The 26,948-nt window shown below is 36.2% G+C and overlaps 3 protein-coding genes across 6 annotated transcripts; 1 reads left to right on the top strand and 2 right to left on the bottom strand.

The window, feature by feature from the left end:
- Window positions 1-10,740: 10,740 nt before the first annotated feature.
- Window positions 10,741-13,035, bottom strand: LOC136206951 (pentatricopeptide repeat-containing protein At3g04760, chloroplastic). Its single transcript, XM_065998162.1, has one exon. It carries the CDS (start codon window positions 12,852-12,854, stop codon window positions 11,100-11,102), a length of 1,755 nt encoding a protein of 584 aa, XP_065854234.1. The 5' UTR covers window positions 12,855-13,035; the 3' UTR covers window positions 10,741-11,099.
- A 964-nt stretch (window positions 13,036-13,999) lies between these two features.
- LOC136205157 (uncharacterized) lies at window positions 14,000-20,026 on the bottom strand. 3 transcript variants are annotated; one of them, XM_065995647.1, is made up of 10 exons: window positions 19,849-20,026; window positions 17,141-17,518; window positions 16,715-16,825; window positions 16,457-16,547; window positions 16,169-16,237; window positions 15,853-15,930; window positions 15,477-15,566; window positions 15,061-15,111; window positions 14,605-14,841; window positions 14,000-14,515 (listed from the first exon to the last, which is right to left on the bottom strand). In XM_065995647.1, exons 1-10 carry the CDS (start codon window positions 19,932-19,934, stop codon window positions 14,381-14,383), a joined length of 1,326 nt encoding a protein of 441 aa, XP_065851719.1. In that variant the 5' UTR covers window positions 19,935-20,026; the 3' UTR covers window positions 14,000-14,380. The 3 variants fall into 3 exon arrangements, 2 of the variants coding, with proteins under 2 accessions (XP_065851719.1, XP_065851720.1); XR_010675844.1 differs by lacking the exon at window positions 14,000-14,515 and having other exon boundaries at window positions 14,753-14,841; window positions 15,452-15,566; XM_065995648.1 differs by lacking the exons at window positions 14,000-14,515; window positions 14,605-14,841 and having other exon boundaries at window positions 14,977-15,111; window positions 15,452-15,566.
- An 893-nt stretch (window positions 20,027-20,919) lies between these two features.
- On the top strand, window positions 20,920-26,248 carry LOC136206171 (casein kinase 1-like protein 10). Of its 2 annotated transcripts, none has more exons than XM_065997120.1 (14): window positions 20,920-21,537; window positions 21,645-21,685; window positions 22,045-22,114; window positions 22,233-22,381; window positions 22,481-22,576; window positions 22,979-23,049; window positions 23,917-23,978; window positions 24,084-24,147; window positions 24,261-24,345; window positions 24,534-24,660; window positions 24,832-24,905; window positions 24,975-25,044; window positions 25,437-25,573; window positions 25,731-26,248. In XM_065997120.1, the coding sequence occupies exons 1-14, from the start codon at window positions 21,462-21,464 to the stop codon at window positions 26,004-26,006; spliced, it is 1,398 nt and encodes a 465-aa protein (XP_065853192.1). In that variant the 5' UTR covers window positions 20,920-21,461; the 3' UTR covers window positions 26,007-26,248. The 2 variants fall into 2 exon arrangements, with proteins under 2 accessions (XP_065853192.1, XP_065853193.1); XM_065997121.1 differs by having other exon boundaries at window positions 24,981-25,044.
- Window positions 26,249-26,948: the final 700 nt, after the last annotated feature.

Raw genomic sequence — 26,948 nt, forward strand, 5'->3', positions numbered from 1 at the left:
CTTATAAATATTATGTTAAACTTAGTCAATTTCATGCCTAACAGGGAACCCATCCTGAGTTTCTCGATACTTCGTTGAAATGCGCCGACAAGAAAGACCGGCATATTGAGTGGTTGGTAGGCCAACATATGCCAAATGAAGCATTGCTCAAAGTTTGAGGCCAAAGAGGAGGAGTTGACTTTTGGGAATAGGAAGTTGGTCAGGATGTAATGAGCCATTTTCTGAGGCTGACCCATACACATGCTGGCTATTTCTCCCTTATGGGTCTTTGGCTTATAGAACTCAACAGGATAGTCAATTTTGGCATGATCGTTTGTAGTCCTGAATTCTGTACCTTTGGCCGGCAGCTTTAGCAGAGTTGCTAGATAGGATGGAGTGATCGTGATGTTCTTCCCTTTGACACTGGTCACTAAGTGGTCAACATTATCCTCGTTAACTCTGAGGTTTGTGTAAAATTCCCTTACCAGGTGTGGATAGGTGTTACTGGGGAGAGAGAAGAGTTCAGACCATCCATTTTTGGAGATCCATTCACAGAAGGGTTTTTCAGCCTCTACGAACCCTTTAGAGAACCAACGACAGCTGAGTACCTCACAACCTTTAACGCTGTTGTATACAGGGAGGAAAACATGCTCCTTAGGCTGCTTCTCCTTTTTCTGTTTCTTTGACGGAGTTGCTTGATCAGCTTGAGTGTTCTTGCCGGAGGTGCTGACCTTAGATTGGTCATGCTGATCATGTCCTTGAGACTCACTTGAAGTCTCTTCGTAGTCCTGCTGAGCAAGAGACGGAGGGTTTTCATCGGAGCGATTGTTATCGTAATCGGCACCGGAGATGTTTTGAGAATCGTCAGACATGATTCTTGATAAGATTTTGAGAGGTTTTAGGATTTAAGAGAGAGAGAGAGAGATTGAATGCCAGAAATTTCGAATGTAAAGAGGGATGAGTGAGAATTCGTCCACTATTTATAGGAGTGTCGAGTTGATCTGATAGGTTGGAATGGCGGTTTGACATCGAGATGATCAATCGACAGTTATCCTGGCATTTATGACACATTCGGCGCATGTGTTTTCTAATTATTGTACTTACGTCATCCTAGGTGGCTATTTAATGTGCGTGCTAGCATTTATTGTTTTTACTGGCTTTACTCAGTATCTAGAATACTAAACGTTTTTGTTATTCTGAGTGCTCAGTTTTACGTAGAAGAAGTATTGGTATGCTTAGTAACTCAGCTTATGATAATCACACAATACGTATGTCTACTCAGCATAAGGTGATTTTATATAATTCATATTTAGCTCAGCATGCAATAGTTACTAACTTCGCACAAATCACTCAGCATGGTAATCACTCAACATCCATTTAAACATAGAATTTTCTTGAAGAGGATTAGACATACCGATAGCTTCCCTTAGTATGTTGAATTGCTCACGAGCCAGAGGCTTCGTAAAGATATCCGCAAGCTGTTCATCGGTTGGTATGTAGGTCAGCTTGATCTCACCCTTGAGTACATGATCCCTTATGAAGTGATGCCTTATGCTGACATGCTTCATCCTGCTGTATTGGATTGGATTTTTGGATAAGTCAATGGCACTTTTATTGTCGCATTTGACTTCAATTGTATCAGTTTGTACTCCGTAATCCTCCAGTTGTTGCTTAATCCATAGGATCTGGGCCACACAGCTTCCGACAGTAATGTACTCAGCTTCAGTTATTGACAGGGCCACTGACGATTGCTTCTTGCTGAACCAAGATACTAGACAGCTTCCAAGGAATTGACATCCTCCTGAAGTACTCTTACGCTCTAGCTTATCTCGTCCATAGTCAGCGTCAGTGTATCCAATGAGTGTGAAGTCATTTGTATTTGGATACCATAAACCTGCATTAACTGAGCTCTGCAAATATCTGAAAATTCTTTTTACAGCTATAAGGTGAGATTCCCTGGGGTCAGTTTGGTATCTTGCGTAATAACATACTGAGTACTGAATGTCAGGCCTACTAGCAGTAAGATAAAGTAGAGAGCCAATCATACCTCGATATAACTTACTGTCTACTGACTTACCTTTCTCGTCAGCACAAAGGACAGCGTCAGTACTCATTGGGGTAGATATGGGCTTACATTCTTCCATATCGAATTTCTTTAACATTTCTTTGGCGTACTTAGACTGACTAATGAAGATGCCGTTCTTCCCCTGCTTAATTTGTAATCCAAGGAAGAAGTTGAGTTCGCCCATCATAGACATCTCGAACTCAGTTTGCATCTGTTTACTAAATTCCTTGCACATAGATTCATTAGTAGCACCAAAGATAATATCATCTACGTATATTTTTGCCAGCAGGGTATCTTTACCCTTTTTCTTAATGAATAAGGTTGTGTCAGCTTTGCCTCTAACAAAGTTCCTGGTCAGCAGGAAACTGGTCAACCTCTCGTACTAAGCACGTGGTGCTTATTTCAGGCCGTACAGGGCCTTTTTGAGTTTATAAACGTGGTTTGGAAATTTTGGATCTTCAAACCCTAGAGGCTGACTAACATATACCTCTTCGTTTATAAATCCATTAAGAAATGCACTCTTAACATCCATTTGATATAGTTTGAAGTTTATGAAACTAACATATTCATATAATATTCGTATAGCCTCTAACCTAGAAACGGGAGCAAAAGTCTCACCATAGTCGATGCCTTCTTGCTGACTATAGCCTTGAGCTACAAGTCGGGCTTTGTTCTTGACTACATTGCCTTGCTCATCTAGTTTATTTCTAAAGACCCACTTAGTTCCTATGGTCTTTTGATTCCTAGGTTTTGGTACTAAATCCCATACCTCATTTCTCTTGAATTGATCAAGCTCTTCTTGCATAGCATTGATCCAGAATTCGTCGTGCTCAGCATCGGTGAAATTCTTCGGTTCATGGACTGAGACGAATGCAACATTGCTAAGATACCTCCTGAGTTGATTTCTTGTCATTAGGTTGTTCTCAGCAGCATCAAGAATGGACTTCTCCGAATGTCCTCTTGGGATTTTGATTTCTTTGGGTAATGTTGAGTTGTCAGGAGCAGGTGTTTCAACAATCTCTGCAGTTTTAGATTTGTCAGCAAAGGTAAATTCAGGTTCATTTTTACCTTTGGTCAGCCCGTGTGGTAATGACTCAGCGGCCCCATTTTGGTTAGCGGAAGCTGAGCTTGGGTCATCTTGGGCAGACTGACTTGACTTTCCTGTAGGGTCAGTTTCATCGAACTCGATATGGACAGACTCTTCTACGACTTGAGTTCGTTTATTGAACACCCTATATGCTTTACTGTTAGTTGAGTACCCTAGAAAGATCGCTTCATCAGCTTTAGAATCAAATTTGGCTAGGTTGTCTTTCGTATTGAGTATAAAGCATTTACAACCAAAAGCACGAAAGTATCCAATGTTGGGCTTTCGTCCTTTCCAAAGTTCATAGGAGGTTTTCTTAAGAATAGGTCTAACTAAAGCCCTATTGAGTATATAGCATGCTGTGTTGACAGCTTCACCCCAGAAATACTTTGGAAGCCTATTCTCACTCAGCATTGTCCTAGCTATTTCAACTAATGTTCTGTTCTTCCTTTCAACTACCCCATTTTGTTGAGGAGTTCTAGGAGCAGAAAAATTGTGGTCAATGCCGCTGACTTCACAGAATTCATCAAACTGTTGGTTTTTGAATTCTCTGCCATTATCACTACGGATGTGAGCTAATTTTAAATCTCGGTCATTTTCAAGTTTTCTGATCAGTGTTGAGAATGTTTCAAAAGCTTCATCCTTGCTACTCAGCAAGAGGATCCAAGTGTACCGAGAGAAATCGTCTACAATGACTAAGGAAAATTTCTTACCGCCCAAGCTGAGTGGCTGGACAGGTCCGAAAAGATCCAAATATAGTAATTCTAATGGACGTTTGGTTGAGACAATATTTTTACTTTGAAAAGACTTTTTGGTTTGTTTACCTTGCTGACAAGCATTACATAATTGATCTTTCTCAAATCTAAGTTTGGGCAAACCCTCAACTAATTGCTTTCTTGCTAATTTGGCAAGGAGGTCCATGCTTACATGACCAAGTCTCCTATGCCATAGCCAGGAGTTATCCTCCTTTGACACTAAGCATATGTTTTTTGAAAAATTCTTTTCTAAACTCAACATGTATAAATTGTCAACACGAGGGGCAGTTAAAATTAAATCGTTTGTTTTTCCCTCGAGTATCCGACACTCAGTGGCATCAAATACAACCTTTCTACTGCTTTCACACAGCTGAGCCACGCTCAAAAGGTTTTATTTGAGACCACTAACTAAGGAGACTGACTCAATAGTAGGGTTGCCTCCGATAGTACCTGAACCTACTATCTTACCTTTCTTGTTGTCTCTGAAGCTTACACTTCCACCTCATTTACGCTCAAGTGTGATGAATTGAGTTTCATCACCTGTCATATGCCTCGAGCATGCGCTGTCAATATACCAAAGTTTTGACTTCTCCACGCACCTCAGGCTCACCTGCATTTTAAATTATTCATCTTTAGGTACCCAATTCCTTTTGGGTCCTCGTTGGTTAGCATAAACAGGTGACACATCATGCTTTAATTTGTGACGACATACATTTATGGTGTGGCCATCTTTACCACAATAGTCACAAAAGATTACCCTTTGAGGGTGTTTCCTCTTTTGGTCAGCACGATGGTGCTGAGCATACCAACACACCTTTATAGTGTGTCCTCTTTTTCCACAACAGTCACACTGACTGTTCTGCTGAGTGTACTGTCGATGCTGACCAGTACCTTGATACTCAACATTGGGATATAACCTTTTCTTAGCCGATGTACTCAGCTGGTTCTGTATATTTGTGATGTCCTTTCTCAGTTTCTTTGAATTTGACTGGACTTCCGAGACAAAACTATGCATGATTTTCAGATTTTCATCTTGCCTGGTGTTGTCTTGGAGAAGATGTCGGAGGTCACTTAGCTTGACCTCTTCGATCTCATCACATCGCCTACTGAGTGCCTTAATTTTCTTGTTACACTTTTTAGTCAGTGTATATAGATCACTCAGGGCGTTAACCATTTCATTTCTAAGCAAGAGAAGAGATGTTACCTCATTGGAGTGGTCCTCTTGGTCAGTGTCATCTGAGAGGTCAGCTTGCTCAGAATGGCATAGGTTAGCAGCTTCGTCAGCCATGAAACATATGTTTGCCGACTCAGTGGCATCAGCTTCTGATGAGGTTGACTCATCACTATCGCTCCACGTTGCCACCATATCTTTTCTGCTACCTTTCTTATCTTTCTTCAGTGTGGGGCAGCTTGATTTAATATGCCCAGTTTGATGACATTCAAAGCATGTGACAGGCTTCGAGCTGTCCTTCTTGTATTTGCTGTCGCTGGGCTCAGCTTTGTATTTGTCGTTTCTTCTGAAAGACCTCTTGCTATTCTTGTCGTTCTTTCTGAACAGCTTCTTCATCTTTCTTGTGAACATGGCCATCTCCTCATCATCTGATGAGTCAGCTTCTGTTGAGTCAGCTTTTATGACAAGTGATTTTTGTTTCTTGTCTTCTGACTTTTCTTTAGCTTCAAAGTTTTTCATGGAGATCTCATGGGTCAGCAGAGATCCGATCAGCTCATCATATTTGTATGTGGTCAAGTCCTGAGCTTCTTCCACAACCGTCTTTTTAGCTTGCCAGCTCTTGGGTAGACTTCTCAAGATTTTCTTCACCTGCTCTTCTTCTATGAAGATCTTGCCAAGTCGTTTAAGCTCATTTATGATATTTGTGAACCTTGAGTTCATCTCCGAGATGTCTTCATTCTCATTCATCTCGAACAGCTCGTATAATCGCATGTGTTGGTTCACCTTTGACTCCTTGACCTTGCTGGTACCTTCATAGGTCACTTCCAGCTTCTTCCATATTTCCTGTGCTGACTCACAACCTGAAATTTTGTTGTACTCTGCAACATCTAACGCATAGTGAAGCATATTGATAGCCGAAGCATTATTTTGCAGTTTTCTAAGGTCATCCTCTGACCACTCAGTTTCACTCTTAACAACTTTTTCGTTGTCTACTGTTTTGTAAGGCACATATGTGCCTTGAACTATTGCAAGCCACACACTCATGTTTGTAGCTTGAATAAAGTTTTTCATCCTGTTCTTCCAAAATGTATAATTTGATCCGAAGAACAAGGGAGGCCGACTAATAGATAATCCTTCAGGGAGTATCTGTGTTATTTGATTTCTTGGAAGGAAACGAGTGATGTTCTCAGCCATTTGTAGGGATCAGCTCAAGATAGTTTTATCTTAGAGTAGTGAGCTACTGAGCTCTGATACCACTTGTTGGTCCCGTGTAATTAGTTCTAAGGGGGGGGGGGGGGGGGGTTAGGAACTAATGTAACTTTTTCGCTTAATTATGCTGACTTAATCAATTCTTTAGATTGCTTAACTTAATTTTGGTCAGCACGGCCGAGAGAGATGTAAGACAGCTTTAGTCAGATGCTGACTAGAACAGTTTTACTTGCGAGTTGGGAAATAACACTTAGGTCAGCTTCCAACTCAGCACTCTGATTACTCAGTGTCAGCTTATACAATTTATATCCTGAGTAATTTAAACAAGCAACACATGCATATATATATATATATTGAGAGAGTTAGAAATTACTCAGTAGACTTATCCTGGTTCGGCCTCACCGCCTACGTCTAGTCCCCAGAATCCTTCCGGGCTTTTTCAATCCAATACTGAGCTCTTTAAAGGTAGAGCACATACCGTTTACAAAGCAGTTGAATATGCAAGAGTACCTTCCTCTATTCGTCTACTCAACTCCACTAAGCGCTATAACCGAACACTTAGATTTTCTCTACCACTGAGTACCAAAACCGAGTACTCAGCACCACTCTCTCAATTTTTACAATTGATACAAACTTGTTCTTTCTAGATGAAGAACACTTTAGATGAATACAAATTCAATCTAGCTTTTTCACAGAGATAGAAATTTGGTGTAAGATCTTTTTCTTGTTTGAATGTGCTTTGTATGTATGCTCTTTTCTTTTATACTTCGGCAAAGGATCCAAGTGAAGCACTTGTCCTTTTATAGTGAATTCCTGATGCGGCAATCATTTGAATCTGGAAGTATCCGTTGAATTCAAATGGATCATTGCGTCATTCACTGGTCAGCATACAGATTTTGCAGGCCAATCTTGTCGTCTGAAATTAGCATGCGTCAGGCTTGTCTTCTTTTGCCAGGTTCGTCTTCTAGCGCCAGTTTCGTCTTTTAGCTAACGGCCAGTTGACCCATGCATCTTGAAACTGTCTCCGTGAGTAATTCCAAAGCTTCTGTATTGGTGCAGACAGTTGTCGGATCTTGTCTTTTTGCAAACGGATCATTCGCGCTGTCCTGACGAGCACTCAGCTTGACTTTATTGACGTTGCCTTTGTTCTTTGTCTCTGGCGAGGCTGAGTCATATTCTACTCAGCTTTTTCAGTCAGCTTCGTCTTCAAACATTTGTTCTGAAGAAGACTTTTCTTCTATTATGCTGAGTTGTGTTCCACTCAGCTTCTGAAGATGGATTTTCTTCTAATATGTTGAGTCGTGTTTTACTCAGCTTCTGTGCCTCATGCTGACTTTATTCTGTCGTACTTTTTATTTCTGTTTACTTAAAATTTATACTCAACATTGAACAAACATATTAGTACAATTAAACCAAAGCACTTAAATTTAATTGTCCCTTAATCATGGATTAACTTAAATAATTTTGTCAAATCAAAATCATGTGGAAAGGTGTTTCAACAACACTAACATAAGGGCCGAAATTTGTAATTATATTAGGAATAATTAATTTGATTTGATAATTGTAATTAGATTATGATTATAAATTAAATTAAATGATTATCTGATAATATTAATTAGAAGTTTTTATGTGATTGAAACTCTAATTAATTATCCCTAATAATAATTAAATTATTAAATTGATTAATAATAATTATCTAAATATAATTAGTTATTGTTTAGATAATAGTAAAGTGTTTATTTAATTATCTAATTAGTAACCCTATTCCGTATAAGATTCTAATTAATTAATTACCTAACACAACTAGGACTAGGGTTTTGAGAAGTCTATAAATAGACTTCCTAGCCTAGAAATTTCGGCCAACACAAGAAGGAGGCAAGAGGAACCGTTCCGAAACCGTCTCGGCTAATTACAATCTTTCTTACTCTCTCTTTGATCTCGTATCGATTTCTGTTATAGGCAATCATTGCGATTGCTATTATTAAGGTTGATTACTGATTAGTTATTGTTTTCTGTGTTGAACAAAAACGTTCGTTGCTCACGGATTGAATATAAGAAGTTGTGGGCACTACGTTTGCAACTGTAGATAGTTCTTCACAAAGGTATTACATTCTATCCCTCTTTATATGAAATAACAATTAACAGATCTTGGAAAAGGGAAATAGATAAAATAGATAAAATTTTATTATTCCGCTACGCCTAGGCTTGTCTATTTTCCTACAAATTACACCTCAATCCTTAGGCTAATCCTAAAAAAGAACAATGCATAATACAATTTATAATAATAATTAATATTTGAATTCTTCCATAATTTCCTAATTTTTTTATAAATTAGTTTTTCTACAATAAAATAATAAAATTTAGGGTAAAGTTCAAATAAAACTCATGTGGTTTCACTAATTTTCAGATAAAGGACTGTGATTTACTTTTTGTCAAAACGAGGACTGAGGTTTTCAAATTTAGCAAAATAAGGACTTTTTCGATTGATACAATTAAAATCACCCTTGACGACTTCAAAAATGACATATTTTAAAAACTACTAATATTTTAAGCAACTTTAATTCTTCAACTTTTTTATTTCGAGATTATTTAGATGATATTTGGTAAAGAGAGAGAAAGTTAATGTTTAGAGAGAGAAAGTTCCAAAAAAGATGATTTTCTAAAATCGAAAATGTAGTTCCATAGAAAATATGACATTGAACAACTTTAATTCTTGAAAATTTTCATTTTCAGGTCGTTAAAGATAGTTTTAATAGCATTATTAAAAGTGTGAAACCTCAATCCTCGTTTTGACAAAAAGTAAACCATAGTCCTTTATCTGAAAATTAATGAAACCACAGAGGTTTTATTTGAACTTTACCCTAAAATTTATGTTTCCAAAGAAATATTTGGTTGTAAAATGAAAAGAAGAAGTTTTATCGAAAAAAAATGAAAGAAGATGTCGAAGACAGAAAGGCCAGTTTTAGAGGAGTGTTAGTAGATTCTTTCAGATGATTTTTGCTTCCTTCTCGTCATATCATATGCAAAATATAATTAGAAACCTTAGCTAAAACTGGTTTTTTCAATATGATATCTTTTCGTAACTATTCGGTCTAACATCGCATGAAAAGTCTGAGAAAAATATAACAACGGGATAAAGATAAATTGAATCCCACATTAGAATTCTAATGGGCATTAACAAGCCAAACCAAGACCGAGTCTGGATAGGTTTGATATTGACTTGTTAATGTCTCGAACCGAGTTCCAACTAAGATTTGAATGAGTCAAGCCATCTCGAGTTGAATTCAATCGAAATTTAACTAGAGTCATCATATATGCATATAATAATTAACGTATGAGAAAAAAACCCTTATAATATACTTCACATGAGTTAAAAAAAACGACTTGTCATGTCGGCATAATTGCTTATGGATGATAAGCAAATTAGTTTTTAAGTTATATTTTAAATTATGAATTTCTAATTTCAAACTAGCGTGAAAGCCACAAAGCAACCATTAAGTGTTTTTTTTATGAATCATGTTACTTATTACTAGTTTAAAGATAGAGTTGATGATTGATTACTAATTTTCTTTCTTTGTCCATGGGCTTATTTTAAGAAAATAAGAAATTTATTGATTACTTCTCAAAATTGGTACAAGAAATGGAGGAGTAAAACATCACAACCTCCCTAATTTGATATAATTATTTTATTTTGTATTAAAAAATTAGTGAAATATATATAGTAATTAAAAAATAATTGAGCTTTCGAGTCGAACTTAAAAAAAAACCTAGATTTGGCTCGTTAATGTCTCAAGCCGAGCCTTGTCGAGTCGAACTTTGCAAGTCAAACTCAAATAGTTTACAAGCTATACTGGCTCATTAACACCCGTAGGAGTACCTATACATGTTGATGTCTTCGATTACTAACAACACTTCCGATCAGTATTGAGAAGACCTGAATCAATAATAAAGGGGCTGGAAACCGACGTCTCCTATCTGATGTTTAAGTTAGTAACGTACATGGAGAAAATGATAACTTGAAAGCAATGTATAAGTGAGAGAATGAATGTGTATGTACCTTACAACATATCTTTGAAGCTATTTATAGAGATTTGATTACATACCTAAAGCGTAATATGTTTTTCCACATGTAAGCTTTTGGATGGATTCATCCTCCTTTCCTTTTTCATCATTATGGAGAAAGAGAGCATAACTTTGAAATCTGAATCACTCATTGGTCCACGTGTCCAGTTAGTTAAGCTGGTTAAACTTTCCATTGAGAATGGTTACAAGTGTTATGGCTTCTTAGCTTGATTTGGTGTGGGCCCACGGTGAGCCCATTTATTTCATACTATATTACATTACATGTAGAGAAGTTTTGAAGTTGTAAAGATGTAAGTTGAGACAGGGTAAAATCCAACAATATTTACATGGTATTTTGGAATAAATAGTTCTAGTTTTTGTGGAAGTAGGATAGGATAGGATGGGAGATGTATGCTTCACTTTAATACCAAAGAATGCTTTGAACCAAATTTTCTTACAGAAAAAAAGCAGGAAAAATGAACAAGGATCAATTTACAAAGTTAAAAGTATACACAACACAACATGATAAGTTCAAATTATCTCAAACCTATTGTTAAAACTCAACTCTGTATTCTGAATTAATCAAAACACAAGAATGGTGTGCTTTTGCTTCTGTACTGCTCTCTCTGCAAAGAAACAAGAAATTGACTGTCACTTGTTCAACTATGTTGTTAGAAACTGAAAGATTGACCCGGGAAAACGAAAAATCCTACAATGATCCGGGATTCGTGAAAAACAGAACGGGTAGAGTGAGGAATGGAGAACAAAAAAAGGCTATCCATTACCATATGAAGAAGTGAGGTCTTTGAAAACATCAAGCAAAGGGAAAACCCTGTTGAGACGTTTAAATGAATCTTCAGAAATGGCATTCAAGCTTAAAAGAGAACTAGCCAACTCCATAGCCTCCGTTCGCAATCCCGAAAACCCGATACCTTCAATCAACAATGTGTAAGTAGTTTCATTTGGATGACAACCCTTTTCAATCATCACATCCAACACTTCAATACCATCATTTACTCTCTGTACTTTACACAATCCAAGAAGTATAATGTTATAGCTCACAACATTAGGCCGGAATCTACCATTCTGCATATCTACTAACAATCCAATAGCTTCATCCACCATTCCATCTCTACACAAACACGAAATCAGCGAATTATAAGTTATCTCATCCGGATCAATCCCTTGCTTAAGCATCTCAAGTATCATCCCTAGTGCTCTATGTCTATCCCCACAACTCCACAATGCACTAAACATTGTGTTGTAAGAACTAACATTCGGAGGACAACCGACTTCTTCTAGCTTTCCGAACACTTCTAACGCGTGATCCGCACTGCCTGTCTTGCATAAACCGGCCATGATTGTGTTATAGTTCACTATATCAGGCAAGCAACCATCAGAGACCATGTATTCCAAGAACTCAGTTGCTAAATCTAACCTCCCCTCTCTGCAAAAAGCAGCAATCAGAGGATCATAACAATAAGCATCAGGCTTCAAGCCCTTACCTTTCATAGACATTAACAAGTTCACAGCTTCCTCATTTCGGCCATCGCGACACAATGTGCCTATCAGAATGCTGTGAGTAACAACATTAGGCTTGCAATCACTCGAAATCATCTCATTGATCAAGTTTTCGCCTTCATTCCATTTCCCTCGACTAAGAAGTGCTCGTAACAGGATATTGTAGGTGATAACATCAGGCTCACAACCTCTAGAACTTAAGCTCCTAACGAGTTCGAAAGCTCGATCAACCATCCCTTCTTTGCACATTCCCCTAATTATAGCATTATAGGTAAAAGTATCCGGTTCAAGTCCTTTGGATAACATTTCCTCTAAAAGCTTCATAGCTTCATCAATTCCACCTTCAAGAATTGTTGCCTCTATCAAAATTGTGTAAGTAATCACAGTTGGCTGGCAATTATCTTTCAACAATTCATCAAAAACCTCGAAAGCCGAATCGAGTTCTCCCCTAGTACAAAAACTCCCAATCATGATATTATATGTAACAACATCAGGTGAAAAACCCTTACTTCTCATCCTAGTAAGAACTCTATTAGCATTATTGAACTGATTAGCCTTACAAAACCCACTAATCAAAGCATTATAAGCAAAAACATCAGGTTTACCATATGTTTCAAGAATCTCCATGACTCTAGTGGCCTTATCTCTATTTCTGGAATTGAAAAAACCTTTGATAAGCTTAGTGCAAGTAATAACATCTGGCTTGTAACCTTGATCAATCATACGCTCAAGAAAGTAAAGTGCTTCACTGTACTTACCTGACTTACAAGACCTATTGAGAAGTTTTATGAGATGAATTTCTTTGAAATCAGAAGACAAAAAGGGGGTTTGTTTTGTAGTTTCAGCAGAAACCCTGAGCGTAGGATGTCTGGTGAGGATTTTAGAGGCGTTGAAGAGAGGGTTTCTGCAGTTGAGAGTGGTGTGAAGTGGAGATTTTGAAGTGGGTTTGAGATTTTGGGTGGAGAAAGGGATTGTACGAGAGATAAATTCAGTGGAAAACAGAGTCATGTTAATGGTTAACAATGGTGTCGTTCAAACCTCACAGATTATCTTCTTCTAGGAAGTAACCTGCAAGGAAAAGAGAGAAAAAGAAGAGGACAAGAGTGTTGATAGGATTAGAGTGCATACGTTTTGGATAAGGAAAAGCACGGGTGAATCTGGAACCGTTAGAGCCAATACCAAATCATGTTTTGTCCATGGCTGTCATAAACATAACACCAACTATAACCGGAATGCCTTCTTTCCGACAAAAAAAAAAAAAAAAACTAGAATACTCCACAATTAATACATCTAATAAATTAATTATTGTCAGTTATTCTGTAATTATTTATTTTAAAATAGATCAATTTAACAATTAAAAAAGATTGATTTTATAAATTAATTAAATCACAAATATTATTTGATCGAAAAATTAATTGCAAAATTCACAAATTTCAAAACTCTGTTTGTAAATTTTTAAATCATAACTATTTTTTACAAATCAGTCAAAACACGAAGTTTATTTTATACTTTTCCCATTAAATTAAGTTTAAAAGTTTATTTTGAATCAAATTAATCATAATTAGGGTTGTAATCCAACTAAGAGTCGAGCTTTGGCATGTTCATGCACAAGCAGACAGAAAATGAACGTGTTCGAGCTTGGTTCAAACTCGGTTCATTAAGACAATTATCTAATCGGGAGCTATTCGTGAGAATCTCATTTTTTTGTTCACAAGTTTTACTTACGAGCAACTAATTAATCATGTTCATAAGCCACATAGTTTTAAAACCTACAAAACTAAAATTTTACACAAAACTACATAATTTTATATTTCTCCTTTTATTGAAAAACTATTATTAAAAAAAAATTAAACCAAACTTGCTTAGAAGCATCTTCATGAATAATATAATCGAACATATTTATAAGCTTATTCACAAAACTATAATCAAACCCAGTCGTGAATTTTCAAACTAGATTTTTGCCATGCTCAATCTCGAATCACTTATAAACCGAACTGAACGCGCTCAACTCAGTTACAGCTTGACGCATTTACAGTACTAGAAATTAAGAGCCTTTAATATTCTAATGTACTACAGGAAGCATGCCACTTCAAATCTACGCTAGCATGCTTGTATAATCTTCAACTTGTGTTCATTCAAAGGATGCTTTCATAATTAAATTTTGCTTCTACTAATTTATTTTGGAATTAAAATCCAATGAAATAGGAAGCATTATATCATCCAAGTTTTCAATGAGAAAACAATTCGATTTATTTAACCCACTGAATAAATACAGCAAGCCTTGAAACCTTTGGTGGAACTTCTGTATAGCATCCTAAAGTTCCAAGAAGGATAATACAACAATTTTATGCTAGCACTGATTGAGATGGACCCAACGTTCTGAACCCAGCTCGCGTACCGCTTTAATGGGTGAACAGCCCAACCCTTGGAACATACTACAGCCCCAAGTGACGAAGAGCCGACATAAGTGGGCTTCAAATCAAATATTTGTACATATTTTACTGCAACTTCTCTATATCAGCAGAAAGCATAGACTAAGGCGATTTGAGATATGCAGCTAAGTTGTCCCAAAGCAAGGATCTTTCGGGACAAGATAGATTCAATAGAGTCTTCCAGTTTCCAGCATTTAGCTTCTGTTTGAATTCTTTCCCATGAGACTTGGGAATTTGCTGATGCACAAAACCAGCAGCATAAGCATTCGTATGATAAGAAAATATACATCTCACAAGATTATAAAAATTCAAAGAAACATTTTTACCTTTGTCAACCATAATATGTAAGCAGTAGAATGCATTGCTTGTGCTTGATAATCTTCATACTTGTCATCAGCTATAGTTGAGAATGAATTTACAAGATATAACTCATTATCCAAAAAGAGATTGATGTCAGTGTATATGGAATACTTGTGGTCAGATGGTTGGGATACATCATTAGGATTGTCCGCAAAATGCCTCATCCAACAAAGGGAAAGAAACCGCCGATAGAGCCACAAAGCCTGTAATATATTTATCAGCAAAATTCTACTTGACCGTGGTAGATGAAAGACCATAAACATGCCTGGGGATCACTTTTTCAATTTACGAGCGATCGAAGAAAAATATCTTAAACAAGTGCATCTTAAGGATAAGTCATGAATAGTCTAGTCATCCATGCCTGACTCAATCCTCAAAGAATGAAAGAAAGATGAAAGCTCTTGGTCTGAGACTAGAGGTACCTCTCTTCCTATATAACTTTTTATTAATTCTTCATTCCAGTGCAGCTCCTCCTGCAAGCATCCACAAACCTAAGAATTTGGAAGTATAATATTTACTGAATCCATTGCACTTAATGATGTTGTTATTGCATTCAACTATATGTTCCCAAGCGGCAAAAACCTATGACTGCCAACTCTATTAAAGAAAAAACCTTACCAAGAAAAACACTAGGTCCCTAGAACAATGTAGTCATCCTTATATATGCCTACATGTTGTAATCTTAGACCCAACATCCCATATCCATAGAAATGAAACAGGAGAAAGATCGTCCCTTGCAGTATGCATGCACATGGCATACAAAAACAGAGAATAGCAATCATAAAGCAATCTAAGTGATGAGATGATAATTACATAATATTATGAAGCATCAGTGCACCTGCCAGATTTGATAAGTTTCAACAGTGTGATTAGAAGATTCATGCGCATGTCTGTGGCGAAACTCTTCTAAGATCCTGAGCATTAGTCTCTGCAATTATTATCAATGAATCAAATGTCAGTATATTTATGTTTTTTGTGAATGAAACTGTCAGGAGTGACTTCGTAGAAAAAAGTATCAAGGATGTAATTTTAAAATTTCAGCAGCAGCCATCATTAAGTAGGCTATAGTCAATAACAAGTAATGCCACAAATACTTGTTAACAAGCTACAATAAAAACACAAGTTGGCCCGCCAAACATCCAGCAATAAAAGCATATTAAAAGTCAAGTGGGATGAAAGATTGTGGCTTTTTTTTTTTTACTATAAAAGCTCACCGTAAGATAATGGAAACAAGAATTATCAGCAATATGTAACTTGGCCCAACTTTTGGATTTCTTCAACTCCAGTAGCACCTATAGGCAAAAAATTGTTAATCTGATTCAAGATATCTACTTTCAAGAGCTTGAAAATAATGTTTTTCTACCATAAGAAGAACGTCATCAAATTAAATGGTTGAAACCAGAAAATATAAGGAAGATGATTTTATTAGAGTGGGAATTTGAAAATAAATGCTAAGATATGGTTGTTCAAAACCTGCCTTCCCATATATATTTAAGGTGCAGAAATCGGTGAATAGTTTTAAAATTTCACCTGCTCTACAGTCATGAAAGAAACCAACCAGCAGCGGTGATTCCATGCACGGTAGTTCATCTTTGATCTCTGCAAAAGAAATAGGTATACATCAGAATGAAACCATACACCATCCAGGGCATCATTTTCTGGTTTTGTGTATCCTATTGGTGATGTCCATGTGAAGCCTATGAAAAATGCAATTTATACAATATATAATAACAAATAAAAATAACATAATTTATTACTGCCAAAAGTTTAAGGACCTTCATTAATTAATAGTATCCAATTCGTTAACTGAATTTCAACCTCAGCTATTGTTTCCACCAGCTCAGATTCTCTCCCCACAATCTGTTGCATCGTTGAACATTTTCCAGCAAGCGTCTTGATCACCCACCGCCTGTTAATAATTGTTACATAAATAAGAAACAAATTTTGCTTAAAAACACCTTTTGAGAAAAAGTTAAATCGCTTAGGTTATTTACCAAAGAATTCAAATATTTGAAAGAATAAGAAAATTAAGCATAATCAAATTAAATAAATCAACAAAATAGCTAAATGTGCTACCTATGGCACCAAGCTTGCTCACTTTTAGGTGAATAGGAAAGAACAAGGGAAGACAAGAGAAGTTCACTGATGAACATTGACATATGTTGCTTCTTCGATAATACTAATTTCCTGTGCGCATAGAAGGAACAAACAAACATGAAAAGAGTATAAACTATATATCCATGCTACAGTAAAACAAAACGTAACTGTAATAAGTAAGCATGGTATGGGTCTTGTAGGTATGGGCTGCAGCTGTCTAGGTAGTATCCTTAATCTGTATATATATATATATATATGTGTGTATTCTCCTTGAATGAAATATATTCATATAGTTTTAGTCTATATGGTATCCCATGTATTTCTAGTGTATTTCATGGTTTGTTACAATAACGAACTTAGGAACTGTGATACATGAGCAATACGTAAATGTTCAAAAAAGAGTACCTGGAATTCCATGCAGTGCCAAAATCACAGCTTAACAATAAAAGCGCCTTGCTATGCTTCATGACTTCACTTTCAAGAGGTGAAAATTCACATGAATGAATCTCATTCTCAGATATACTACAGAAGTGCTCAAGTCTCTTATATTCTCTAATCACATCCATAAAAGCATCTCTGGAAGCTTTATACAATGGAAGGAGCACATGCGTAGAAATCCCCAATTTATGATCTTTGTTCCAAAAAATGGTATCTTCATTATCTGAGACACTAACTTCATGGATTCCTGAGCTCAAGATCCCATCTTTTGATTGAAATTTGCTACTTTTTGCTTCTTTATTTAGAGAGGCGAATTGCGATGGATGAACAAATCCCACTTCATCACTGCATCCAATTACAATCATTTTCTTTTTGGAAATAAAGGAGTCTATATATAAGGTAACAACCAAATCGTCAAAAATACAAAGAGGGGAGAGTATACAACACCCCAGGATCAGACACAGAAATTGCAGCTCTAGCTTGCCGATCTTTTAATCAGTCTAAGCTAAAGCTATCAGAAGTGGAAAGAACATCAACGCAATAAAAAAAAAAAAAAAGCTTAAATAAGAGGATCAGGGACTCTATTGCTAAGGACATAAAATAATAAATTTGAATCAGTCTCAATGATAATCTTGCTGAAACCTGTGGACTTTAACCAGGATAGAGCTTCTTTGCACCCAAGGGATCTGCCATCGAGGGATCCATAGGGCCATCTAAGAAACCATTACGAGCAGCCAAGAATCGGTAATCTATATAAGATAACGCTACCAAAAATGATTCTGTTAATATTGCTAAGCCTAATATCTCCCCATCATCAGTGCCTTTCACATAACCAGGATCCTATTTCTTCCAGTTAATATCCAAGGCTGGGGAAGAATGATTGCTGCTAACCAAGATGAAAGAACAGACCTAGATCCAAGAATTTAAAGTCACATTGGCGTTGCAGAAAACCACAGAAGCTGGAACACATTTCTGCTTCCAAGCACAAGGTTCCTGTTGTTCCAAACCTCCCATGCAATCTAGCTGCAGATCTGAAATCTTCCAGAGATAAGCGAGAGCATAAATCACTGAACCACCCAGCAAAACAATTGGACTGATCTGTATAGGAGTCGAACCAAGAGCAAATCCAAGCCCTGGCAACAAAAGGGCAAGAGACAATAGCATGGAAATTGACTCTGACTGAAAAGAACATTGAGGACAAGCATTCAATGTTCAATAGACTGGCCTGCGAATTCTAGGATTTAAGCGTGGGTTGACTGAGCTTTAGAATATGGGGTTCAAAGATGGGTAGACACAAATGCTGAAAAAGCTTGAGTCTGTCATAGATTGGATGCTTATATTGGTGAACTAATTCGAACTTTATTCTCGTAATCTAATTAGGATCAGAAAAGAGAGTTATAACAATTCAATTTTGTTGATAGAAACAGTAAATGCATAACTTCCTTTGTTCAGACTTGAGAATGAGGAAAAAATGTAATGCCGCAATTCTAGTATCTATTTGCAATAGGTGGAACCTTTTATTTCTATAATTAGATAACTTGATTCAACAATTTAATTGTAATTTTATATCTGTATGCTGTGTGGTTTTTATGTCTAGTACAATTAATGTTTAGAAGAGGCAAAAGGATCATGTATATAGTTTGACTGGCAACCATATTTTGGCAATCATCGAAGGCATTTAAGAGCATACACCTTCATTTGTGTAACACTAGATGTCCAAGGAAATTTTCCAAATGGCACCCGGAACAACCTTGTGATGTAGTTCACATGTGTCTGAAGCCCAGACCTCACAGGGAAAATCTCTTGCTGGAAAACTAGAAGGGAATTTTGAGTTTGAAATCTAGGCATAAAGTGCAGTTCTGTTGAAACATGATTAAATGATAAAAGGGGGAACTAGTACAGCTCTTTTATTTGACTCGTTTAAGCCCAAGCCTAAAAATCTGAATCTTTAACTGGAAAAACACTTGCAAATTCAGATTTGAAACCTAAGCATGAAGCACAATTGCTTTTGAAACTTGATGGGGAAAAGAAGACCTGGAAAACCTGTTTAGTTTGCTTTCACTTCCATAGGTCAATAACAAACATATCGAGACATAACATCCAGATTTTTTTTCCTCCCTAGTTTCACAAGGATCATTAAATTTAACTTTCAACCATTAACTATAGAAGTGTACTTCATCTATCATATTCTTTAAGCATTTTATTGCCCAAAATCATATTAGGGTAAGAAGGGTTATAAGTCGTCACTCCATTGATTGGCCAAGAGAAACGTTGACTGTACAATTCTAATGAAAGTAAGTTCTCTAATAGAAGTTGAGTAACCATCACTTTGGGTTGAATTCTAGAAATTCTAAGTATTTTGTGTTTTATCTTTTTGCTAATTGGATCTTCATTGTTGTTTTATTTTAAGTCGAAGGCTTCTGGATACATATTGCCACTTAATCCGACCTTCTTCTTTGCCCATTCCCAACGATCTACATCTATTTAAGGAGCTAATTCGTCCTCTTTGGAAGGCCATATCATAAACTTAATCACAATCATTAACATAGAACAAAAAAGAAAAACACACGGGCATGCCATCTAGCTAAATTAAGAAGCAGACAGCAACAATTACATGTATAAATTTCACTCAGAAGAAAACGAATAGAGAAAGTATTGAAGGTACATATGCTTACATGAGAGTATCAGACTCCAAAATGTGCTCCAATTGTTCGAGCAACTCGAATCCCTTTCCTATCGAAAATGAGTTTTTGTCGCTCATTTCCAATTCTCACTGCCAAGGGCACCAAGAAAACGCAAGAAAAAAAAAACAGAAAAGAAAGAGAACTTGGAGGTTGATTTTGTTTAGCAGGAAGGAATAATTGCACTTTGGTCCCATGGTGGTTAGACAGAATATTGGAAAAAGCCCCCACAAATTTTGGGATAAAAAAGAGTAAATTACATTAATGGCACCTGAACTTTACTCCAGTTTATACTTTGGTACCTAAATTACATCTTGTTCCAAAAATAAACCTGAAGTAATAATGACAGGACAATTTAGTATATTTTACCTCTCAATAGCCAGTCAATACGAGTTGACGAGTAAATTACACTGATGGTATCTGAACTTTATCCCAATTCACACTTTGCTACCTAGATTTTATTTTGTCCAAAAATACATCTCAATTAAAGATGACTCAATATTTTAGTATATTTGACTAATTAGTGATCGGTCAACACGAGTTTGACCATTTTAAATTAAAAATTGAGACTCATCATATACTCAATTAACATAACATTACAATACTGTCATTTAATATAGAGCTAAATGCTAGTAGTATTGTAATTTTATGTTAATTGAGTGTATGGTGAGTCCCGCTATTTAGTTCAAAATGGTCAAACTCACGTTTCTCGGTCATTAATCAATCAAATGAACTAAATTTTTCGGTCGCATTTACTTGAGTTATGTTTTTAGGATAAAATAAAATCCAGATAAGTGTGAATTATGGTAAGTTCAGGTATCATTAATGTAATTAACTCATAAAACTCGTGTTTGACCAATCATTAGCCGGTAAAATATATTAAATTGTCCGGTTAATATTATTTTAGGTATATTTTTAAGACAAAATATAATCTAGGTATTAAAATATGAACTAGGGTAAGTTTAGATACCATTGGTGTAATTTATCCTATAAAATGAACATTTGTGATCACGCACGCAGCAGGTGCGCTGGTTCCCATATGCCATGATGTCCTAAGCCGCGAATATGAGAGAGAGAATTACAGTGTCAAAAAGGACTAAAAGAGGAAAACAACTGGGAGAGAGAAATCTATGAATTTGTTACAGTTGTTTCAACAAAAACACTTTTTTAGATTTTTCTTTTCTTTTATTACGTTGTCAAAAAGCCTCTAAGAAACGGAAAGGACAAAATCTCTGCAGACTTCCCTTTTCCCATGTCCTTCGCATGTTCTTCTTAATTCAAACTTCCTTCTCGATTTGATTGGAATTTGCTGTATTCCAATTGCCGTTGTAGAAAAAAAAGTCTATTCCATGGCCGTTCTATAATGTCATTCCATGATCTTGTTTTCAACTGCACACGGATTTGATCTCCGTTTATTTGATTTACGGGGCATTTCCTTCCTGGGGCTTCAAAATTTTTTTTGATTCATTCATTTGTTTCTTATTTTTTCATTGATAATTTCATTTCATAATTTTTTGACACTCAGGAGAGATTTTGGATTTTGAGTGTTGAGAAATTAAAGTTGAATAATTTGATTCCATTGTTGCATATACAAATCAAATTTGATCATGGAGAATATAATTGGGGGCAAATTCAAAATGGGTCGGAAGATCGGTGGTGGATCCTTTGGGGAGCTATTTCTTGGTTAGTTAATTATCTTCTAATTTATTTTTTTATGTGTTCATCCTTACATGTTGCAGAATTTTCTTTTGACATAATTTAATGCTGTTTTTTTTGTTAAATTGGTACAGGGGTAAATGTACAAAATGGAGAGGAAGTTGGTATAAAGCTGGTAGGCATCAATGTTAATTTGGTTTTAGTTTAAGTATATTTTTTCAATTTTCAATTTTTCATTACCACCCCTTTGATTGAATACAAGCAAATATAAGAAATTTGAGGCTAGTTTTCTCTTTTTTGGATTTGAATGACGTCCTGAACTCATCTTATGAAATGTGGGTTGTCTGTTGTGTTGGAATTGTTATATTTCAATTATCTTTGACTCATTGAATTGGTGTATCCAAACCCTTACATGTAAAAGTTGTGGTGTTGTTTATTGGGCCAGAGTTGTTAATTTATGTATTCTGTTATGTTGGAGTACATTTCATGCTCTCAAGCATTCAACATGTTCTTTTTTTCTTTTGCAATTTTAAGGAACCAGCGAGGACTAAGCACCCTCAGCTTCACTATGAATCTAAGATTTACATGCTTCTTCAAGGAGGAAGTAAGTTGTCACTCCTTTGGATTCTTAGCAATTAATGCTTTTTAGCTTAATAAGCTGTGGTGAAGTATTTTTCACTACAATCACGAGAATGGCTATCTGATTTTGTTGTTTAATGAAGCGGGAATTCCTCAACTCAAGTGGTTTGGTGTCGAAGGAGAGTACAATATCATGGTTATTGACCTTCTAGGACCAAGTCTTGAAGACTTGTTCAACTACTGCAATAGGAAATTATCATTGAAGACAGTATTGATGCTTGCAGATCAATTGGTTTGTACTTGCATTACTTTCTAGGAAGTATTTTGTTTTGTTAATCGAGCAGCTGCGAATAGAAGTTCTTTTACTGATAGTTTAATTAATTTCTTTCAGATTAATAGAATTGAGTATATGCACTCAAAAGGTTTTCTTCACCGTGACATAAAGCCTGATAATTTTCTAATGGGTTTAGGGCGCAAAGCCAATCAGGTGTGTACTCAATGGCCATTCAGTTACCTGCAGTGCATGTTCATGTTAGAGTTCATGTCATAAAATTAAGGAGATGTCATTTTTAATTTTCCATAATAGGTAATCTAGTTGAAGAATGTCTGAATTTTGAAATGAGCATCTTGTAATAGTTGAAAACTAGTACCGCAACTGGACTAGGCGTGGAAGTGAGCTAATGATACTGTTAACACAAGATAATCTTTTAACAATATGTTCGTATATTCTATGGTTACTTTTGATTTGAAATTGGTCACATCATGAACTTATAAATATTACCTAAGTTCACCATTTTGTTTCCCGAATTCAGTCCCTTGAGTAATAAAAGAGAGGAGATTTACTTTTCTTATCTAATAAGCTGCAATCTTCTTGTTGATTATGCAACAGGTATACGTAATTGATTACGGCCTTGCCAAAAAGTTTAGGGATCTTCAAACTCACAAGCATATACCATATAGGTATCCCCTCTGGCTTTCCTTTTCTTATGTTTGATCCCTCAATGCCCAATTGTAGTTCTAGAATGTGCATCAGCTTCTTGTTCTTCCCTGTCAGCTTATTTTTATGTTATGGCAAGTGAACTGTTCATCTTTCAGAAAATTTAAGAGAATGGTCTGAGTGATTTGAAATTAACTCCGGTTGTTCTCTTGACAATGCTTCATTTAGCATATAAATAAGAGGCTATTAAGTATGTCAGTATTGTTAATCAAATTGAAATTAAATCTTGACAATGCTTAGATTTTTATAGTTGCTCTCTTGTTAGGCATACTCTGATTGAGCAGGTAAAGAGTTTTTGACTTGTAGAACTCATCCTGATTTATTTCTAACAACAACAAAGCCTTACTCCCGAAATGATTCGAGGTCGGCTAACATGAACCGTCATACGAAACCGTGAAATCAAATCGTGTCAGCTACATAAATTCTCTCCCTCCACTCCGTCCTATCCACTATCATATTTTCCTCAATCCCCAATAAACTCATATCACTCTCAATCACCCTCTTCCACGTTTGCTTAGGCCTTCCCCTACCCCTCACTATTGCATCCCTTTGCCACTCTTCAATCCTTCTACCCGGCGCATCAAGCGCTCTTCGTCTTACATGGCCAAACCACCTTAGTCGATTTTCCCTCATTTTATTCTCAATAGATGTAACCCCTACTTTCGTCCTAATGATTTCATTCCCCACCCGATCCTTTCATCCTGATTTATTTCTAAATTTTAAATAATTTTCTGCAATTCTGGTTGACATGTTTCTGTAATTTTGTCTTTTGACTCTTCCAGACACTCTGTGTTTGCTTATGTTATGGTCAATCTGGTGTATTTTAACAGGGAAAATAAGAATCTGACAGGCACAGCTCGATATGCTAGTGTGAACACTCATCTTGGTGTTGGTGAGTAAATTACAATTGGATTTTCAATTTCTGAGAGAAAAGAAGAGTTCAGATTAATTTTCTGTTCATCAATTCAATCTAATTGTTGTTTTGCTTTGTCTGTAGAACAAAGCAGAAGGGATGACTTGGAATCACTTGGTTATGTACTCATGTATTTCCTAAGGGGAAGGTTGAAAAACATATGCTACCTTGTATAATTTATGTTTTGATTTTGGAGTATTTCATAATGATAGAGGTTGTTTATTGGGCTCGTCTTCTAAGTTTTTGTACCTCTCGTGTCAGCCTTCCCTGGCAGGGACTTAAAGCAGGGACGAAAAAACAGAAATATGATAAAATCAGCGAGAAGAAGATGCTAACTCCTGTTGAGGTACTGCAAATATCAACCTAGCACCTCAATGTAATTTTGTGCGCTCCGCATCTGATTTGACACTTAGTACTAGGATCATTTCCTGATGTGTGTTTCTGTTGGACTTACTGTAGCATCTCTACTTGGTTGTATTATTGAAGAACCGCTAGAGGCAAAAAAAATTGAAAATTCTAAAAACTGTTTGACAGGTCCTTTGCAAGTCATATCCATCAGAATTCATATCATACTTCCATTATTGTCGGTCGTTGCGATTCGAAGATAAGCCAGATTATTCCTATTTGAAAAGACTCTTCCGTGATTTATTTGTTAGAGAAGGTAAAAATTGTGTTTTCTTACTTTTAGTTTTATTTTATTTTATGTTTTCTCAGTATACCGCAAGCAAGAGATCCTTCTATTGGTAAAGTAATTGTATGATTCCATCATGAAAAGTACTTGCTGGGCTACAAAAATCTGTTGTCTAGTTATTGACATGTATTGGCTATGCAGGTTATCAGTTTGACTATGTATTTGACTGGACCATACTAAAGTATCCTCAGATTGGTTCCAGTTCCAGGCAACGGGTCAGCTCTCGTTTTCCATTGTTTTATGAATTTCTTGTTTATCTTGTATTCATTACTTTGTTCTCTTAGTTTCAGCCCTCTGGTGGGAAAACTGGCTTAAAACCGCGACAACCTCTCGAACAAACAGAAAAGGCTCCAGGTGTGTTCCTTCTCAAGATAGGAAGGTATAGAGAGGAATGCTTAGTCTGTGTGACAGTGAAGGTGTTTGAGATAGCTTTTATTGCATAACTTTGTTGAAATAGCATAACAATGTTTACCAATAAACATTTGCCATGATGTCCATACTTGATACTGAATATATCCAATGCAAGTATGTGCAGAATTTGGAGTCACATTGTTCAGATTTCATAAATTTTTCCATTAATTTATCATGGTATACCCATTTCGGAATGCTCTTAATTCCTTATTTTGACTTTAAGATTATGCAAATAGTCACATTAAACATGTTTTTGAGTTAGTGTTTCACGGTAATTTTGGCAAACTACTAGAATATTGAGATCCTTCCTCTTTCTGTTTGTGAGTTCTTATCAGCGCTAGGGAATGAGGCTCGCGATAGATCTTCAGGGGCCCTTGAAGCCTTTAGTAGAAGACTTGGATCTGGTGCTGGACAGCAAGGCGATCGCCTGAAGCACAGGACATCAGAGGATGCATCATCCTCTAAGGATGCGGTAAGTAATGAAAACCAGGAAAGATTTCGGTTTCACTTTTGTGCTTTTCTAACATTAGAGATTTGAGTTGAGAGGCATTGCATTCAGCTACTTTTGAATTCTTTATCTTTGACACTAAATTCAGATATTAATATAATATTACCTTCATCGTATTCAGCGATCTAGTTCAGAAAAAGGCCGGGCTTCTCGCAATGGCAGTGTATCAAAGAAGGCTGTTGCTTCAAGCAGCAGGCTAAGCTCCAACCTAACAGGGTGCGAGAGTCGATCAAGTTGGCTGTTCTCGAACAACAGCCGTCTATCTACCAATCATAGAATCCATTCGGGAGCTGCATCGAAAGTTTCCCATGTTACTGGTACAAAAGACAACAATCATGATGATCAGCTGCGGAGTTTCGATCACCTTACCATTGGCACAGATAAGAACAAGCGATGAATGTGGTATAGAATATCTGCTATATTATGGGACTGTATCATATTAATTATTGTTTGAGGAAAAAAAATTGTGTCTCTTGGAAGGAAATGATAGATGCAATACATGTAGTGTGTCCTTGTGATGATGTAGCTTTGTAAATTCATCAGGAAGATAAGTAATTATTGCCACATGTGATTCTGCTTGTGGTATTTTATTGACACTGCTAGATTACACAGATGTTGATTGAGGGTCCGTTTGTTTTACCTACTATTTGTTGTTGTTGTTTGCTGTTACGGTTTGTTGTTTGATGTTGGAAAAACTATTTTTTCAAAAAGCAGGTTTCTCGGTAAAAGGTAAACAGGAGATGACTAACCAAACATTTAAAACTTTCCTTTTTGAAATGAAAAGGCAGACAGGAGCTACCAAACACCCCTGAGTCTCAATCCGTTTGTCCATTTCAGCATGATCATATTGTTTTGAGGGTGTCAAAACAGGTTGGCTTCTCATGTTATCTACTTATTGAAGGGGTATGCTACACATTTTACCTTGGCGAAACAAGGTAAAAAAAAACTCTTATGAATCTTGGTGAACCTCATTAAGACTGTTTTAGTAGGTTTTAATAACCTTTCGCCAATGTTTCATCAAGATTTCATTGGAATTGGGTGAAAACTCGCGTGGACCTTGATGAAATTACACTGAAAATTGCAGAAACCTCAATGAAACTTGATAAATGATTGTTAATTAGTTTCATCAAGATTCATTGTAATAAAATATCGGTTTCAATATTAGCAAAATTACATGGAATCTTCCTAAAAATTTGAAAATTTTAGAAACTTTTCTTTGTTCATTGTTGATCTCCAATATATAGAAACTTCTTCCACTTCGTATCTTTATAATTTGGTTGCAAATCTACAACATTTCATCTATTTTTTTTTTTGGTAATTCAACATTTCATCTATTACG

This window comes from Euphorbia lathyris, chromosome 9 (genome assembly GCF_963576675.1).
Source record: "Euphorbia lathyris chromosome 9, ddEupLath1.1, whole genome shotgun sequence".
Classification (NCBI taxonomy): Eukaryota; Viridiplantae; Streptophyta; class Magnoliopsida; order Malpighiales; family Euphorbiaceae; genus Euphorbia; species Euphorbia lathyris.